The 18,748-nt window shown below is 40.9% G+C and overlaps 1 protein-coding gene and 1 pseudogene across 2 annotated transcripts in view; both read left to right on the top strand.

Annotated features, from left to right (window-relative positions):
- The first annotated feature begins 2,896 nt into the window (after window positions 1-2,896).
- On the top strand, window positions 2,897-7,380 carry LOC119245618 (RNA-binding protein EWS-like; annotated as a pseudogene).
- Window positions 7,381-15,776: 8,396 nt separating this feature from the next.
- The window catches only part of CHIC1 (cysteine rich hydrophobic domain 1), a 60,106-nt gene continuing 57,134 nt past the window's right edge, over window positions 15,777-18,748 (top strand). For both annotated transcript variants that reach the window (XM_037512248.2, XM_037512249.2), the window contains exon 1: window positions 15,777-16,217. In XM_037512248.2, the coding sequence (XP_037368145.1) occupies window positions 15,934-16,217 (284 nt within the window). In that variant the 5' untranslated portion in view covers window positions 15,777-15,933. The remainder of the gene's footprint in view (window positions 16,218-18,748) is intronic.

Genomic DNA, 18,748 nt, shown 5'->3' with positions numbered 1-18,748 from the left:
CACCTAGCCATCTGAATGCAAAAAGAGCTACATCAAGACACATAATAGTACAATAGACAAAAGACAACAATGAAAAATGTACCGATGGCTATTAGTGGAAAAAATCAAATAACATACAAAGGCATCCCCATCAGATGCCCTTGGAATCACAGGTTTTCGTCAGATTTCTCAGGAGAAACTTCAGGCCAGGAGAGAGTAGAATGACATATACAAAATACCAAATGATAATGACGACAAGCCATGAATACACTACACAACAAGATTATCATTCAAATATGATAGGAATATAAAAGTTTTCTCAAACAAACAAAAGTTAATGGAGTTCACCACTAGATTTGCCTTACAGGAAATGTTGAAAGGGGTTCTTCTTTACGAAAAGAAAAAACAAAAGTGCACAAAACCTTGAGAGGGGTGATATATAGAAAGACAGAATTAGAGGGTTGCAACTACATTCCAGAATAAGGCTAAAATAATTAACTACAGCATAAAGGCCAAAGGAAAAGAAACATTACAAACAACGATAGTTACTTCAAGTTGCCAGTGACATCACAATACTAAAAAGGGAAACAGGAAAATGAAAAAATGATAAAGGGGTTGAGAAGGATGGAATCTACAAGCAAATGATGACAAAATGACACCAGCAGCCCCCAAAAATGTTTTTTAAATATGAAAAATTTTACAATCATCGCAATAACCACAAAACAAAAATCTGGAGCAAGGACACAAAGTATTAAATAAAGAAGAAACTTGGAGAATCAACATGGAAAAACACCTAAATGAAATGGCAGAGAAAAACATAGGGGAAAAGCAACATTGGAAATATGGATCAATGATGAAACAAGAGAAAATGGGGGTTATAACTCCTCAGAGAGCAAAAATCACCCTAAATGCGAATGGACTCAACTCACCAATGAAAAGACACAGACTGGCTGGATGGGGAAAAAAAGAATCCAACTACATGCTACTTCCAGGATTTACATGTCACTTCTACTGACAAACCTGGACACAAAGTGAAAGGATGGGGAAAGATATATCAGATAAAGAAGTAAAGAAGAAACACAAGCTATACTTCTATCAGATAAAATAGACTTTTAGTAAAAGAAGATAATAAGATTCAAAGATACACTATATAAGGATGAAGGGGTCAATCCACGAGGACATAACCATTAATACACATGCACACAGTACAGAAGCACCACAATACATAAAGCAAATATTAACAGCCCTACAGGGACGACACATAAACACCAACACAATAATAATGGAGGACTTTAACAAGCCACTTACTTCAAATCCTCCAGACAGAAAATCAACCAGTAAACAATGGCCTTAAATGACACAATAGGCCAAATAAACACAATAGATATATACAGAACTTTTTTTTAAGATTGATTGATTGATTGATTGATTGATTGATTTATACAAGCACTGGGTACAGTCAGAAGCACGGGAGGGTAAGAGAATTCACCAGAGCCAGAGCAGGGAACAGAACAGGCAGACTGACAAAGAAATACACTGCTGAGGGGAGCAGCGGGCACGACAGGAGAGGTCTGTCGCGCCATGTGGGACCCTCACCGGTGGCCGGGATCAAACCGGCGCTGCAGAGGCTGCAGGAAGCTTCGCAGCCCAGTGCTCAACCGCTGCACCACCAGGGGAGGCCCTATATACAGAACATTTTATCTAAAAGCAACAGAACACAAATATTTCTTAAGTAGACATGGAAAATTCATAAGGATATACCACATGTTGGAACATAATACAAGATACAATAACTTTATGATTGAAATCATTTCAATCTTTTTTTTTACCATAATGGTATGAAACTAGAGATAAATTGTAAGAGGAATGCAGAAAAATCACAAATATGGTTTCTATCTACCTGAACAGGTGCAAAGGTATCAGTCTGATTTTATACCTAATACAGCATAGAAAAACTAAACCTGAAAAGACAGAAGAACCTATCAGAAATGCCAGAGGGGAGGGGAAAAAATAGAAGTGTCAATCCAGCAAAACTGCAGAATACCCCTCAAAGAAGAGTTCAAGGTAACAGTTATAACAATGTTTGCTTGGCAAAAAAAAAAAAAAAAGGGGGGGGTTAATGTAAAACAGGAACAAAATAAAGACCAAGAAGGTAATAGGCTATTATAATTAGAACTAATGGATTTAAAAATACTAAAACTAAATTTAAAATATAATAGAGGACCTTAACAGCAGACAAATGCAAACAATAGAATTAGTGAGCTTGAAATCATGTCAGAGAACTCACAAATAGAACAACAGAGAAAAATATTTTAAAAATGAAAAATAGTGCAAAAACCTTCTGGGATAACCAAAAGAGAAACTAGAAAACCCCTCTTCTGGTGGCCCAAGAGGAAGAGAAAGGTAAAGGCATAGAACATTTATTTAAAGAAATAATCACTGAGAACCAGCTCAACCTGGGAAAATAATACAGACATAATACAAGACACATTATAATAAAACTGTTAAACGTAATCCCAATGTTTTATAGATATAAAATGACTGACAAATTAATTTTTAAAAATACAAATAAATAATAAAATTATTGAAAGTTCATGACAAGGACAGAATATCCAAATTATGAGAGCTTTGGAACTACAATTCCTATCAGGCTTTGCCTCTCCCCACCTCCCACCTGGCACAGAGCCTACTGGGAGAGATAGGCTACAGCAAGCAAGGCCCAATGAGTACTGGCTCCTTAGGAGAGGGGGGCTTCAAGGAAGCATTTGGCAGACTCCTGGCCTCACTCCATAGCTGGGGCTAGTTGGGTGGAGGTCCTGCATTTCCCGACTCATGGAGGTGTTTCATTCCTTTCGTCAGCAAGCTTCAGGGTGTCCTCAACTCGGTGGGTGCCAAAATCATCCAGTTGCCTCAGATCATGGTGGTGGGGATGCAGAAGAATGGGAAGAGCTCAGCGCTGGAAAGCCTAGTGGGGAGAGACCTGCTTCCTAGAGGCACTGGTATTGTCACCTGGATACCTCTGACTCTAGCTGGTCATTCATCTGAAGGTAAATGGAAAACAACAGAAGAAGATGGGGTTGAAGCAGAAGAATGGGATAAATTTCTCCACACCAAAAACAAACTTCACATAGATTTTGATGAAATTTGACAAGAAATTGAAAATGAAACAAAAAGGATTTCAGGAACTGCTAATAAGGGAGAAAGCCCTGAACCTATTGATCTTGAGATTTCTTTCACTAAACTTTGTTAATCTAACACTTATGGTTTTGCCAGGAATTAGCAGGTTGCCTGTAGGTGATCAACCTAAGAATATTGAGCTGTCCTCAGTGCTCTGGTCATCTAAACACATGTAGAGGCATTTATCTATGAAATAGTAAACACATAAAGATTCTGGGTAAAAATCATGAGATCATGACCAGCTAATTGTAGGCAGGGTATAAAGTCAATTTGTCATGACATTAAAAGGAAGGTCCCTATTATAACCTATATAAAATAAAAATGAAGAAATAGAAGATCATATCACAAGTGCTGGAGCAAAGAAAAATCCCTAAGAGAATTATCGATTCAGCAGAACTGTGTGAATATTCCTAGTGAGGAGTTTGAGGCAACAGTTGTAATCATACTTGCTGAACTAAGAAAAACAATGGGCGATCAAAAACAAGAATAACCTAAAGAGAAGTAATGTCCCTTCATGGGGGTCCCAGAAGAAGACAACAGGAAGGCAGAGAAAATCTATTAAGCCTCCCTGGTGGCGCAAGGGGTTAAATTGCAGAACTCTGAAGCTATCCCGCAGCCACTGCAGCACGAGTTAAATCCCTGGCCGGCCAGGGAGCAACACACATGGCGCGCAGACCTCTCCAGGCTTGCCCACTGCTCCCCTCAGCAGTGTATTTCGTCAGTCTACCTGTTCTGTTCCCCGCTCTGGCTCTTGTAAATTATCTCACCCTCCCACACTTCTGACTGTACCCATTGCTTGTATAAATAAATAAATAAATCTTTAAAAAAAAAAAAGTTTATTAAAGGGCCTCCCCGGTGGCTCAGTGCTTGAGCGCTGGGCTGCAAAGCTGCCCGCAGCCTCTGCAGCGCAGTTTCGATCCCCAGCCGCAGGCGAGGGTCCCACATGCCGAGCAGATGTCTCCTGTCATGCCCGCTGCTCCCCTCAGCAGTGTATTTTCGTCGGTCTGCCTGTTCTGCTCCCCACTCTGGCTCTGGTGAATTCTCTCACCCTCCCGAGCTTCTGACTGTACCCAGTGCTTGTATAAATAAATAAATAAATCTTTTTAAAAAATTAAAAAAAATAAAAAGTCTATTAAAATAAAAAAAAGTCTATTAAAATAAACAACCACCTCGATCTGGGATACAAACCAGACATTCTGATTCAAGAGGTGCAAAGAGTTCCAAACAAAATAAAACAGACTGACACACTCCCAGACACGTTATAATTAAAGTGTTGAAAACCAATGACATGGAATGAACACTAAAAGAATTAAGACAAAGAAAAGTAACCTATAAGGGATCACCTATCAGACAGACTGTCTGCATACTTCTTAGTGGAAATCTTACAGGCAAGAAGGGAAGGATAAGAAATATTTAAAGTATGCAGAGGAAAAGATTTCTAACCTAGAATACTTTTTCGGACCAGATTATCATTCAAAACAGAAGGAAGGGTAAAGAATGTCACTGAAAACAAAAATCAAGAGACTATACCAACACCAAGTCATACTTGAAACAAGTATAAAGGGGCTAACATAAGTAACAACAAAATAAATCTAGAGGTAACAAACACCTAAATTATGCAACTTGGAGGAGAGTAAAAATGTGGCCCATAAGAATGAGTTTGAGATCAAACCATCTAAGAGCCCACAAATGTGGTCCATCATACACAAACCTCAGTATACCTTCAAACAAAAATCAGTAGAAGTAACACATAAGACAATGAAAATGGAATATAAATAAAGCATAAAAGGAAGATGTCAAAAATCAAAAGACACAAACTAAAAATGTTTAAATGGCAATGAGCATTTATGTTGTAATTATCAACTTGAATACGAATGGCCTGAATTCAATTAAAACGTAGAGAGTGGCTGAGTGGGTATCAAAACAAAATCCAACCTTTTGCTGCTCACAAGAAACTCATCTTACCACCAAAGATAACCACAAGCATGAAAAACTGGAAGACAGTCCTATAAGAAAATGGCAACCCAAAAAAAGAGTCAGGAACAGCTACATTTACATCAGATAAAATAGATTTCCAAATAAAAAAAGGTAACAAGAGACAGAGATGGACATTATATATGAATATGGGCCAAATACAAGAACAACAAATAGTACTCATAATATGTATGCTCCAAATTATGAAACACCTATATATATATTTATATTTATATTTATACATATTAATATATATAAAGCAATTATTAAGAGGATTAAAGAGACATGTCGACTACAATAAAATAACAGTAGGGGATTTTTAAGCCCACTTACAACTACAGACAGATTAACAGGACAGAATAAATAAGAAAACAATAGCCTCAAATGAGGAGCTAGATCAAATAGGCTTAACAGACATCTACAGAACCCTCCATCCCAAAATCACAGCAAATGCATTTTATCAAACGCACACGAAACATTTTGAAGAATAGACTGTATGTTAGGACACAAGTCAATTATCAAAAATGTGACAAAAATTGACATCAGGCTCCCCAGCGCTATCAAGCTATCGCCAGCCACTGAAGCACAAGTTCGATCCCCAGCCAGGGAGCTGACCCACATGGCGCAGCAGACCTCTCTTGACTAGCCTGCTACTCCCCTCAGCAGTGTATTTCAGTAGATCTGCCTGTTCTGCTCCCCACTATGTCTCTGGTGAATCCTCTCACCCCCGCACCTCTGGCCTACACCCCAGTTCTTGTATGCATAAATAAGTAAAAATAAATCTTTTCAAAAAATTGAAATCATACCAAGTATTCTTTCTGACTATAATCCATAAAGCTAGATTTCAAAAGTGGACAAACCCGAAATACTTGCAGACTAAACAACAGGCTGTTTAGCAGCTATTGAATTAAAGAAGAGATTAAAACAGAAGTTGAAAAATACCTCCAGGCTAATGAAAATAAGAATGCAAGCTACTGGAATGAATGGGATGAAGCAAAAGCAGTCTTTCGAGGAAAGATAATTGGAACACAGGCCAACATTAAGAAGCAAGAAAAATCTGAAATAAACAATTTAATATTACATCTAAAGAAATGTGGAAATAGGAACAAATAAGACCCAAATCTAGTAAAATGTCACAAAGAAATAATGAACTAATAATAACAAAAATTAGGGTGAAAATAAGTGCAAGAGGAGTCAAAAATGCCATACAAAAGATCAGTGAAACTAAGAGTTAGTTCTTTGAAATTAACAAAATTAATAAACTTCTACCTAAGCTAAAAGAGAGAAAATCTTTAAACAAAATTAGAAATGAAAGGAGAAATTGCCAAGGTGGGCACAGAATACAAAGACTCTAAAGGAATACAATGAAAACTGTATGCCAGTAAATTCGATAATCCTGAAGAAATGGGAGAGGGAGATGGACGTTGAGAGAACAAGACGGAAGGAGAGAAAACAGCACCCACCGGTCACAGTACCTACAGCCCAGCAGTGGCCCAGCAGGGCTGCAGCCTTGTACTTCCCTGCCCACTCAAGGATATACACAGACCACCCAGGCACATGGGCAAGGAAGTTATGGAACCTATGGACAGCCCACTGATGTCAGCGACACCCGGGCTCAGGCCACTGCAGCCTGCAGGAAATGGCCCACACACCCTCTCATGGATCGCCTCCCACTGATCATGCCACTCCAACTGCCCCCAGGCATACAGTCAGCCTGTCCAGAGGTACAGCATTGGTGCTTATGATGCCACCACTGCTATGGTCACTTCCACCCAGGCCTCCTATGCAGCTCAGCCTGCCTATGGCACTCAACAGCTTACCCAGCCACTGAGCAGCAGCCACTGCACCTGCAAGACCACAGAATGGTAGCAAGCCCACTGAGACTAGTCAGCTTCAATCTAGCAGAGGGGGTTCAACCAGCCCAGCATCGGATGTGGACAGAGTCACTGCAGTTATCCCTAGTACCTGGGAGCTATCCCATGCAGCCAGTCACCGCACCCCCTTCTTATCATCCTACCAGATATTCCTCTTCACAGCCAACAAATAATGATCAGAGCAGCTGGTCTCAACAGCCGAGCAGCTACGGACAGAAGAGTAGCTAGGTCAACAAAGCAACTATGGACAGCAACCGCCCACTAGTTATCTCCCCCACCCTCCAAAACTGGATTGTACAGCCAGCCTCCAAGTCAATAATGCCAAAAGTGCAGCAGCTGTGGCAGCAGAGACACTTGGAGGAGCGACCAGATCTAGACCCACCTTTAGATACAGGTAGACTCTGACAACATAGCAATTTACGTTCAAGGATGAAATGACAATGTGACTCTGGATGATCCGGCAGACCTTTTCGAAGCAGTGTGATGTTAAGATGTGCAAGGGAACCAGAGAGCCCATGGATCCGCACCTGCCTGGACAAGGAAACAGGAACACCCACAGGCAATGCCAGTGTCCTATGAAGACCCACAACAGCCACGGCCGGGGAGTGGTTTGATGGGAAAGATTTTAAAGGGAGCAAACAACGCTTCTCATGCACCAGTGAACTGCACACAGAGTAGTGTGCCACCCCCTGAGGGCAGAGCGATGCCGCTGCCTCTCTGCGGAGGTCCAGGGGGCCCAGGAGGTCCTAGGGAAACTGTGGGTCGCATGGGAGGCATAGGAGACAGGAGGCGTCCCCCCAAGAGAGCCCCGGGGTTCTTGAAGGAACCTATCCAGGGGAGGAAACGTCCAACACCGAGCTGGAGACTGACAGTACCCCAATCCAGGGTATGGAAACCAGAACTTCCCCTGGAGAACTTCCCCTGGCTTCCCCTGGCAGCCGGTGTGAGGCTCTGAAGCCTGAAGGCTTTCCCCCACCATCTTTTCCACCCCCAGGTGGTGACTATGGCACAGGTGGTCCTGGTGATATGTAAGGAGGAAGAGTTGGCCTCATGGACATGATGTGGCTTCATGAACTGTGATGGGCCTGGTGGAATGTTCAGAGGAGGTCCTGGGGGAGACAGAGGTGGCTTCCTTGGTGGCCGGGGCATGGACCGAGGTGGCTTTGGTGGAGGAAGAAGAGATGGCCCTGGGAAGCCCCCCGGACCTTTGATGAAACAGATGGGAGGAAGAAGTGGATGTTGAAGACCTGGAAAAATGGATAAAGACTGTCGCCATCAGGAACGCAGAGACCCGCCCTGCTAAACAGAGACCGGGCAGAGCTGCACTGACAACCATTTTTATTTTTTAAACCAGAAAATATTTTAAATTTATAATTCCATATTTACAATTATATAATTCCATATTTATTATCATAATGCCTCAACATTATGATTATTCCTCGTCTGTAGTATTTTTCACCATTTGTGAAGAAACATTAAAACAAGTTAAATGGTAGTGTGCTGAATTAACTTTTTCCTTCTTTTAAAGATGACTGTGGCGCAAGGGCTTAAGTCTCAGCACTATGAAGCTATCCGCAGCCACTGCAGTGAGTTGGACCCCCGGCCAGGGAGGTGACCCACATGGCGCAGCAGACCTCTCCGGTCTCGCCCTCTGCTCCCCTCAGCAGTGTATTTCAGTAGATCTGCCTGTTCTGCTCCCCACTCTGTCTCTAGTGAGTCTTCTCACCACCCCGCACCTCTGGCCTACACCCCAGTTCTTGTACACAGAAATAAATAAAAATAAATCTTAAAAAAAAATAAAGATGACTGTTTAAGACTAAATAATAGCAGCCCCTTGAGTGCATGCTTAGTCTCATTGTGGACAACTAAAAGGGCTTCTAACAGTATTCATGGTTGTGATATTTGTTTGTTTTTAATAAAATTCCAAATGTTCATTTTAAAAAAAATCTAGAAGAAATGGGCACATTTCTTCTGAAAAAAAAGTTAATTTATTTATTTTCTTACATCATTGTTCATTTTGGGGCAATGCTTGATTTCTCCCCTCAGGTGCATGTAGTCCCCATAGTTCTCCCACCACCATAGCACCCATGATCCATCACCATAGTCCCTTGGGCTCTTCCATCACATTTTAACCCCTCCCCCACTCCTCCCCTGCTGTATGTCGCGGATCTATAATTTGCCTGCTAGTTTTGTCCTTTTTTTCCCTGACGCTTTGTTCAATTTCACTATATTCCTCCTATAAGTGAAATCATCCAATATTTATCTTTTTCCTTCTGATGTATTTCACTTAGCATAATCCCTTTCAGCTCCATCCATGTTGCCACAAATGGCATGAGTTTCTCTTGGATCACTGAGTAGTAGTCCATTGTGTATATATACCACATTTTCTTGATCCACACCTAAATGCCGCTCTGTTTGGGGCATTTAGGTTGTTTCCACATCTTGGCTATTGTAAATGGTGCTGCTAGAAATATAGGAATGGAGGTTTCCCTTTCGAATTACTGTTATTGTGTCCTTTGGGTAGATTCCTAGGAGTAAAATTGTTGGATCATACGATAGATCCAAGAAAATAGCCAAACTGTTTTTAAGATTTTTTTTTACTGCAGTAACATTGCATTATGTTATATCAGCTTCAGGTGTGCATCATTGAAAATCAACATGTGTATATACAACATTTAGCTCACCTTACATATATAACATGAAATTTTAAGTGTACATTTCAGTGGCATCAAGTTAATTCATATTATTATGTAATCATTACCCCAATTCATCTCTAGAACTCATTGTGTCTTATAAAACTAAAACTCTATACCCATTAAACTATTCCCCTTTCCCCACTTTCTCAATCCCTAGCAACCGTTGTTACACTTTATGTCTCTATGAATTCGATTAACTCCAGGTATTTCACATAAAAGGAATCATACAGTATCTGTCCTTTTGTAACTGGCTTATTTCACTTAGCATAATATCCTCAAGTTTCATCCAGGGTGTAGTATATGTCAGAATTTCCTTCCTTTTTAAATTTATTCTTAAAATTATATTTAAAAATTAAGGTATCTGGGCCTCCCTGGTGGCGCAGCGGTTGAGCGCTGGGTTACAAAGCTGCCCGCAGCCTCTGCAACGCCAGTTCGATCCCCGGCTGCTCCCTGGCCACCGGAGGAGGGTCCCACATGGCACGCAGACCTCTCCTGCCGCCTGCTGCTCCCCTCAGCAGTGTACTTCGGTCCTTCTGCCTGCTCTGCTCCCCGCTCTGGCTCTGGTGAATTCTCTCACCTTCCCGCGCTTCTGACTGTACCCAGTGCTTGTATAAATAAATAAATAAATCTTAAAAAAAAAATTAAGGTATCACTTCTTGGCCTTTTGGCTAAGATCAAGTGTAAAAATAAAGGTAATTTTGATTTGTAACACTGTATGTTTCAGGGGTAGAGTTTCACACCAATGCACCAACAAAGCATCAAAAATCTACCATAGTCCATGGAACACTCTGTCCCTTGATCCTTCCACTGGTGGTAACCTCAGTTCTGCTGACAGGTTTCAAGGGTCTGTTTTGATTTGCTTTTTATATTCCATGTATGAGTGAAATCTTCGTCTTTGTCTTCCTTCTGACTTATTTGCATAATAGAAAGCCCCTCTAGTTCCATTCATGATATCACAAATGGTAAAATTTCAGCTTTTCATAGATGATATCATCCCAGAGATCTCTTATGGTATCTTCACTTATTCCGTTCTTTTTTATTTTTGCTCTGTCTGGATAGGTTTTATTGCTTTGTCATTCAACTCACTTATTCATTCCTCTGATTTATCCAGTCTCTCATTGGACCCCTCTATCATATTTTTTAATTGTTACTGTTTGTCATCTCTGCAAATTCTGTTTAAATGTTCCTTAATTTTCCAGTTCCTACATTCTTCTCCCAAGATCTCTGAGCATCTTTTTAACCATTACTTTGAATTCTTCCTCGGGTAGTTTGCTTATCTCCACTGCATTATTATTTTTTATTTTTTTTAAAGATTTATTTATTTATTTATTTATTTATTTATACAAGCACTGGGCATAGTCAGAAGCGAGGGAGGGTGAGAGAATTCACCAGAGCCACAGCGGGGAGCAGAGCAGGCAGAAGGACCGAACGAAGTACACTGCTGAGGGGAGCAGCGGGCGGCAGGAGAGGTCTGTGCGCCATGCGGGACCCTCCTCCAGTGGCCGGGGAGCAGCCGGGGATCGAACCGGCGCTGCAGAGGCTGCAGGCAGCTTCGCAACCCAGCGCTCAACCGCTGCGCCACAGGGGAGGTCCTCCACTGCATTTTTAAATGCCTTCACCATCCCTTATACCCCCTTGGCTCTTTTTCCCTCCCCCTCTTAACCTCATAATTATCTGCTACAGAAACACTCTAAGTGTCTAAGAACATATGAGTGGATTAAGGAGATAGCGGTACATACACACAATGGAATACTACTTAGCTATGAAAAGAGATGAAATCTTCCAGGTCCATCCATGTTGCTGCAAATTGCATGAGTTTATCTTTTTGATTGCTGAGTAATATTCCACAGTGTATATGTACCACATCTTCTTGATCCAGTCATCTATTTTTGGACATTTGGGTTGTTTCCAAAGCTTAGCTATTGTAAACAGTGCAGTTGTATGGGGACTATTGTAAACAGTGCAGTTGTATGGGGACAATGTATGCATACATTGTGCAAAAATGAAAAATGATGTAAGACATATATAAAATATTTTTTTTAAAAAATAAGAAAAAAGAGGTGAAATCTCGCCATTTGTGACAACATGAATAGAACTGTAGGAGAGTGTGACACATGAAATAAGTCAGAAGATGAAAGAAAAACACCAGATGAATTCACTAACATGTGGAATATAAATAAACAAAACAAAGGAACAGACAAAACTAAACTTACCCTAGATAAACTTAAAGGAACCCTGGATATCCAACTACAGAATTGAGGCTATGAAAGGAGGAGCATAAGGGAAAAGGAGCCCAATGAACTGTTGCAGAGGCTCATGGGAGCTTTGGTCTAGGGTGTGGTGTGATAACAGAAATCTGAAGGGGTGTCAAGTTATACCCTTAATTTACATACGTAGTATAAACCAATGTTACCTCAATAAAAAAATATATAAACACAAACAAAAGCCATCTGACAGCTTCAAATATGGAAATTTCAGTTTCTTATCCACGTTAACAGATGTGAAAATTTCTACAATTCCTCATGCTCTACTTGCCTTTGGGTCTCTACCAAAAGGCAAGTGACAGTAATTAACTGCCTTGCAAGCTCAGAATAAATGCCATTTTTCTAGAGAAAGGTGGGGGGAAGGAGGCAGGCCAGCCAATCTCCAAAGGTTACACACTATATGATGCAATTTACATAGCATTCTGGAAATTACAATTATAGATATTAAAAAGTTTAATGGTTGTGGGGTGTGGGAGGATGGCTATAAAATCATAACAGCAGGTATGCTTGAGGTGATGTAACTGTGTGCTGAGTGTGGTGAGGGTTATATGAACCTACACATGTGATAAAATAGCATAGAACTAAATGCACGTGCACACACACAAACAAGTACATACATGACTGGAAATATGAGCAAGATGTGTGGGTTGTATCAATGTCAATTTCCTGGTTGTGATAGTGTACAACAGTATGCAAAATGTAACCATTGGGGGATACTGAATTAACGATGAACAGGACATCTTTGTGTTATTTTTACAACTATATAGGAGTCTACAATTATCTTGGGGAAAAAAACTTAATTTTTAAAAGAAGAATAAAAAAAATTTCATCAAAGATAGTATACAAGTGGACAATAAGCACATGACAAGATGCTCAACATCATGAATCATTAGGGAGATGCAAAGCAAAACTATAATGTGATAGCATGTCATACCCACAAGAATAGCTAGAGTCAAAAAGACAAGGAATAACAGATATTAGAAAGGATGTGGAGAAAATGGAACATTCACACATTGCTGGTGGGAGTGTAAACTGATTGAAATATTTTGGAAAACGGTTTGGGAGTTTCTTAATTTCAAGATAGTCTTAATATATGACCCAGCAGTTCTACTCATGGTAGAGAAATTAAAACATATATTCACACAAGGACATGTTATATGAATTAGTCCAAATTCTAGCTTAATCCAAATTCTCCTATGGTTTAACAAAATAAATTACCTTTGAAATATATGCCTTTTCAGCACAATGTATATGCAGAAAAACAGATGAATGATTTGACTATATTTGTGAGTTTCTCTAAGCATACCAGTTCCCTGAACTGCTTTGTCCTTTTGACATCTGACTAAATGCCAGGGAATTCTTTACATTTTTGACAAGTGGAATCTCCCCTTTCCTCTCCTTCTACCCCATAGCCATCATTTTTTCACTTTTATCATAGTTTCAGTGTTTCACTTTGCACTTGTCCTAAAGTCGATCCTTTATACTCCTTTCCCTTTATCGCCTGCAAATGCTCCTTTTTGGCCTAATCCTGAGTGATGAAAAGGAGAAACTACCATTTAAGCAATAATCAGCAAAATACTTTCCTCTAAACAATGGCTTAGTGGACATTAATGGATAATATGTTTGGAAATTTTTCAGTATTATCTATGACTTTCTTCTTTTTGAAAAAGAAGAATGGGTGCAGAATACTGATTTGACCCTAAGTCTAAGGTATTTCACTCCCATAAATGTTTTTGACACATTGTTTATTAACAGCTAAGTAAAGGGGCATCCCTGGTGGCCCAGCGGGTTGAGCACAGCACTGTGAAGCTGTCCGCAGCCTCTGCAGTGCGGGTTCGAGTGCTGGCCAGGGAGAAACCCACATAGTGCTGCAGACCTCTCCTGTCTCACCCGCTGCTCCCCTCAGCAGTGTTTTCAGTTCTATGTCTGTTCTGTACCCTGCTCTGTCTCTGGTGAATTCTCTCGCCTTCCCACTCCTCTGGCCTGTACCCCAGTTCTTGTATAAATAAATAAATCTTTTTTTAAAAAAATAGCTAAGAAAAGCAGATATAGTCTGTATTTCTAGCAAGAGGCTATTATAAATTATTTTAAGGTTCCACCTTTCATTATAACTTCTCTCTGGTAGATAAGATTCTCTCTATGATAAAAAAGTAGATTTTGTTGCTTATTGTGTTAGTTTATTTTAAAAATTCCTAAATACTCAAGTTGTTGAGTACTACAAAAGAATTTTTTTCACCTTAATAACACAAGCTCCTTGATAATTATGATGGGTTGATCAGTGCCTCTTAAAGAACTAATTTCTTCCTCCCTCACAGACACTAAATGCTTTGTTTATACTGCTATATTGCTAATGTAATACTGATCCTAATTAAAGTGTGGCTACCTGTTTCCCCAATCTCACCATCTAATTGGGACATGGCTGTCATAGAGCAGAAAGAGCAGTCAAGCTGATGTTAGAATTATGGATTATGGAGTTTTACTACTTAGCAGTTGTGGAACTTTACGGTCTCAATGATCTCTGAATGAAGACATGGAATTTTGTGCCACTGCCAAATGTGAAAGAGTTTGAGCCATGGTTTGGAAACTCAAAATATGTAAACTGTACAACATTTTTGGTGGGTGTGGAGCAGACAGGATAGAATATTTGAAATAGAACATTTTGGACAAAAGGTCAGTACAAATCTTAATAAATTACTTAAACTTCCTGAGACTGTTTTAGATATGATGGCGCTTCCCTCACAGAATTGTTTAAGGCTAATGAGATACTGTATGTGAAATAGTCTAGTTCAGTGTAAAGAAAATGAATGATTTTTTCTATTTCCTTAGATTGGAATGTTCCCTCTGGCTCGTCTATTCTCCCTTCCTAAAAAAACACAAACCTCCAAAATTCAAACATCATCTTTCAAGAAACAGCCCAAATGGCACCACTCTGCAAATCACCTTTTGAAACAACTTCAGGCAGTATGGCCCTTTGGTTAACAGCACCGATCTTTGGGAATCAGAACAGACGCCCAAGTTTAAAAGGAAGCCTGCTATGTAGTAGCTCCATGACCTTGAACAAGTGACTTATCCTCTCCGCTTCTAGGTTTCCCATCTGTGAAAAGAGATCATCATGGTACATAAGCTTATAGGGCTTTGTGTTTAAGTACTTTTTTTCTTACATTATTTCTAATATTTGGACAGCATTTATTTCTCCCCGCAGGTGTAGTTCGGGTACTTCGCCCACCACCACAGCAGCAGCGAGAAGAGATCCAGCACCACAGTCCCTTGTGCATCCCCTCCTCAATTTTTGACCCCTTCCCCCTTCTGGGTTTTAAGTATTAAATGAGATATGCACGTAGAGGGCTCAGCTCAGTCCCCGACACCTAGTAAGTCTTTTGCAAGTATTACGTAGAAGTAGTAAGAGAAACTTTTCTCTCCAGTAAAACGTCGATTAAAATGCTTACCCTGCCTCCCAGGGTTGTGGCACAGCCATGATGCGAAACTGTTCAAACTGTAAAGCTGAACAAATGTGAGGGCTTGGTATATGCCTTGGAGATGTCTGGGGCAACGTTCTCACCTCACTTTCGCAGCATCTGCTTTCCTGGTACTGGAGGGGAGTACTCATACCCAGTACTGGTGAAAAGGAAAAACGAGACCCGTCTCCCAATACTAGCAGCAGAATCCCGAAGAGCAGCCTCCGGTTCAGCACCCCGGGACCAGACCTCGGCAATTCCCTGGAGCTCACCTCCGCCGCCCCTTCCCCCAGCCGCGCAAGCGTACACAGACTTTGCGCGTCGCCCTCCCGCTCCCGCCTCCAGCCGTCCCCCGGCACCCCTCCCCCGTCCGCCCCAACACGCAGGCGCGTCTCCTCTAATCCTGTCCCTACCCGACTCCTCTTTCTCTTTATCGCGTGTCCCCTCAGCTTCCAGCACCTCAGCAAGTTCGAACTCTACTCCTTGCGGGTGGCGGCGAACGAGAGGTCACGTGATGAGCATACTGCTGCCCAACATGGCGGAGTTCGACACCATCTCGGAACTGGAGGAGGAGGAGGAAGAAGCGGCAACGTCGTCGTCGTCGCCGTCGTCGTCGTCGTCGTCGGTGTCTGGGCCTGACGATGACGAGGAAGATGAGGAGGAAGAGGAGGAAGAGGAGGAAGAGGAGGAAGAGGAGGAAGAGGAGACGCCGCCCCCGCCTCGGGTAGTGAGCGAGGAGCATCTGCGGAGATACGCCCCGGACCCCGTATTAGTGCGGGGGGCCGGCCACATCACTGTGTAAGTGAAAGGGGCTGTGGGCTTCCCAAAGGCAGATTTGACCGCAGAGGGATGAGAAAGCGATCGAGGGGGCCTGCGGAGTGGGGGAGGGCTGACTTCTCCTCTCTCCACTTGCCGGTGCTCGGGCCCTCGTGCCAGGTGTGCTGTCCCTCCCAGCTTCAAAATTCTGCCCTCAAGGAGTGTGCAGTGGTATTCGTAACTGCTGTGGTATTAATTGAATGAAGCCAAAACCTACAATTAAGAGAGGACACCTGGTCTTGATAGAGAAATCCGAGGAGATAGGTGTAAAGGAAGTAAGGAGAATGCAAATGTGATGCACCAACGCCTGATAAAGAGTGAGTTTAGGACAAGGAAGTTAGGGGTTTGGGAGCTCACGGCATTGGAATAGGGGTGAGTCTCCTTCTGTTGTGTGCTCACAAGCGAATAGTCCTTAAACTGCAGGATGTATTGGAGGATTCTTTGCTGCTAAGATCGGTGTCTAGTGGAGCACGGGGACTGCTCTGACATGTGACAAGACATAGGCTTGGATTCTTCGAAACAGAAACATGATATATCTCGTGAATAATATAGAATGTCCACCCATCCACGTATTCATCCATCCATTCTTCTTCTCTGATCCTTATATGAATGAATACAGTGATCCTGTCAATGCCTTGATCACTTCTTACTCTGACCTTCCTGAAATATCATACAATTAGACGTTCAGGTTGAGAGGAAGCTATGAAAAGTAAAACGTGCAATGGATTGGGAGTGAGGATGCCTGGATGCTAGTCTCAGCTGTGTTTCTTTCTGGCCCTATGACCTTGGTCAGGTTACTTCCCATTTCTGGGCCTTGATTTCTCCACATGTAAAATGCAGATAGCCTACAATGTTCTGGGCTAGATGGTTTCTAAAACCTTTGAGCCCTGAGATAATTTAAGATACCTCTTGGAGATTTTCTATGCCCAGACATTAAATATGCAAACGTTAAATATATGTGGAAATTAGTCCCTCAGGAGCTGAGGATGATTTCTTGAAAATTTACCCAGAGTGACTTTTCTTAAAAATTGTAATCTTGATCCTATTTGAGAAAATAGAGGGTGGAAGGACCTCAGTAGTTGCAAAGCAAAAGAAAATTTTAGTATTCACTGAGCTTTATGGAGTGTTTTCTCTTTTTATGTGCTCAGACTAAATGCTCGGAAGTTTCGGTATTGTGTCATGTTCATCCTCTTAACTATGGTGTTTTTACTGCATTTTCAAAACAGGACTATTTGCTATTAAGTCATGCTGCCTCTAATTTTGATAATGGCTCTCCTAGCCCCTTTGACTTTCAATTGAGTGCATTTTATCTGAAATCAGTTACTGAAATATGTACCCCCTTCCCCTTCATATTAGCTTTTAATTTTGACATGTTGAGTATATTGATTGTAATATTTTTGTGTGTGATCTTTGCATGAATGTACTAAGGAAGGTTTTGAAATTGTGGGAGAGTTTTGGGAGAGTTTTAGACCTGCTTTTTATTAGGCAATTTTAACACAATTTTTCTTGGTGCAAGAATTTTGCAGATAGCCTACAATGTTAAGATGCCAGCTTACTGCGCTGTTTTACTTCCATTCCTTTTATCACTAGGGAGACAATTTATTATTCAAACTAATTATTATTCTAGCACCAAAGGTTATTTTCGTGCAGATTATTTCCTATGCCTGAACAAAAAAAAAAAAGGTTTTTCATTCCAGTGCATAATTTCAGACTCCAACACTCCTCCTCTACATTATTTTCTAAAATTCAGAAAACAGAAAAGAAGCAAGGAAACAGAATTAGAAAATTATTTATTTGTATTGTACATATGCTCTCACCTAGAAAGTACATTTGATGTTAAATGTCTAAGATTTTGAAAAAAGATTAAATGTTTAAAGGAAGTTACTGGATTTGAGAAACTGGTCTTTCAATGGTAGTAAAACCTTTCTTATCTCAGGTAAAGTAAGAATCTTAGGAAATGGTTAATCTAATTCTAAAACCCTAAATCCTATAGCATCAATGTCAGCTTCTATTTAATCATTTTCTGGCATGGGAGTATTAGAGTTCCTGTATCTAAAAATATTTCTTTTTCTCTCCCAACCCTTATTTTTCCCCATTGTCTATGCACTTCTATTTTGTGGAGGACTTTGTTTCTTTTCAAAGTTTAAAATTAGAGAACCATCAGCTCAAACAGTATATACCTTAAACGCAATATTTTCCCTCCCCAAATTGGCTCCCTGTATGGAAATGTACATTCCAGTTGCCCCATTTCTGACCCTGATACCATCATTCTAATCTTCCAGGGCATTGTTTCAAATCTTTGAGTCATTTTAACTTTTCCTTCTCCTTGAATTGACCTATGTCCTTCTGTCCAGAATTATGTCATCATATCATTTGAAATGTCTATTAGATTTTCATTTTCTCCATTTCTACTGTAGATACCGCTGTACTTTGGGTTGCCGTCACCTCCTGTTGAATTGTTGCCAAGGTCTGCCACTTGTCCACAGTCACATCCATCTTGCGTGTTTGTGCCA

The sequence above is a fragment of the Talpa occidentalis genome, unplaced genomic scaffold, assembly GCF_014898055.3.
Source record: "Talpa occidentalis isolate TD23 unplaced genomic scaffold, MPIMG_talOcc4v2.1 talOcc4.15, whole genome shotgun sequence".
Classification (NCBI taxonomy): Eukaryota; Metazoa; Chordata; class Mammalia; order Eulipotyphla; family Talpidae; genus Talpa; species Talpa occidentalis.
The sequence above is the reverse complement of the archived record's forward strand: the minus strand, read 5'-3'. Positions and strand labels throughout refer to the sequence as shown.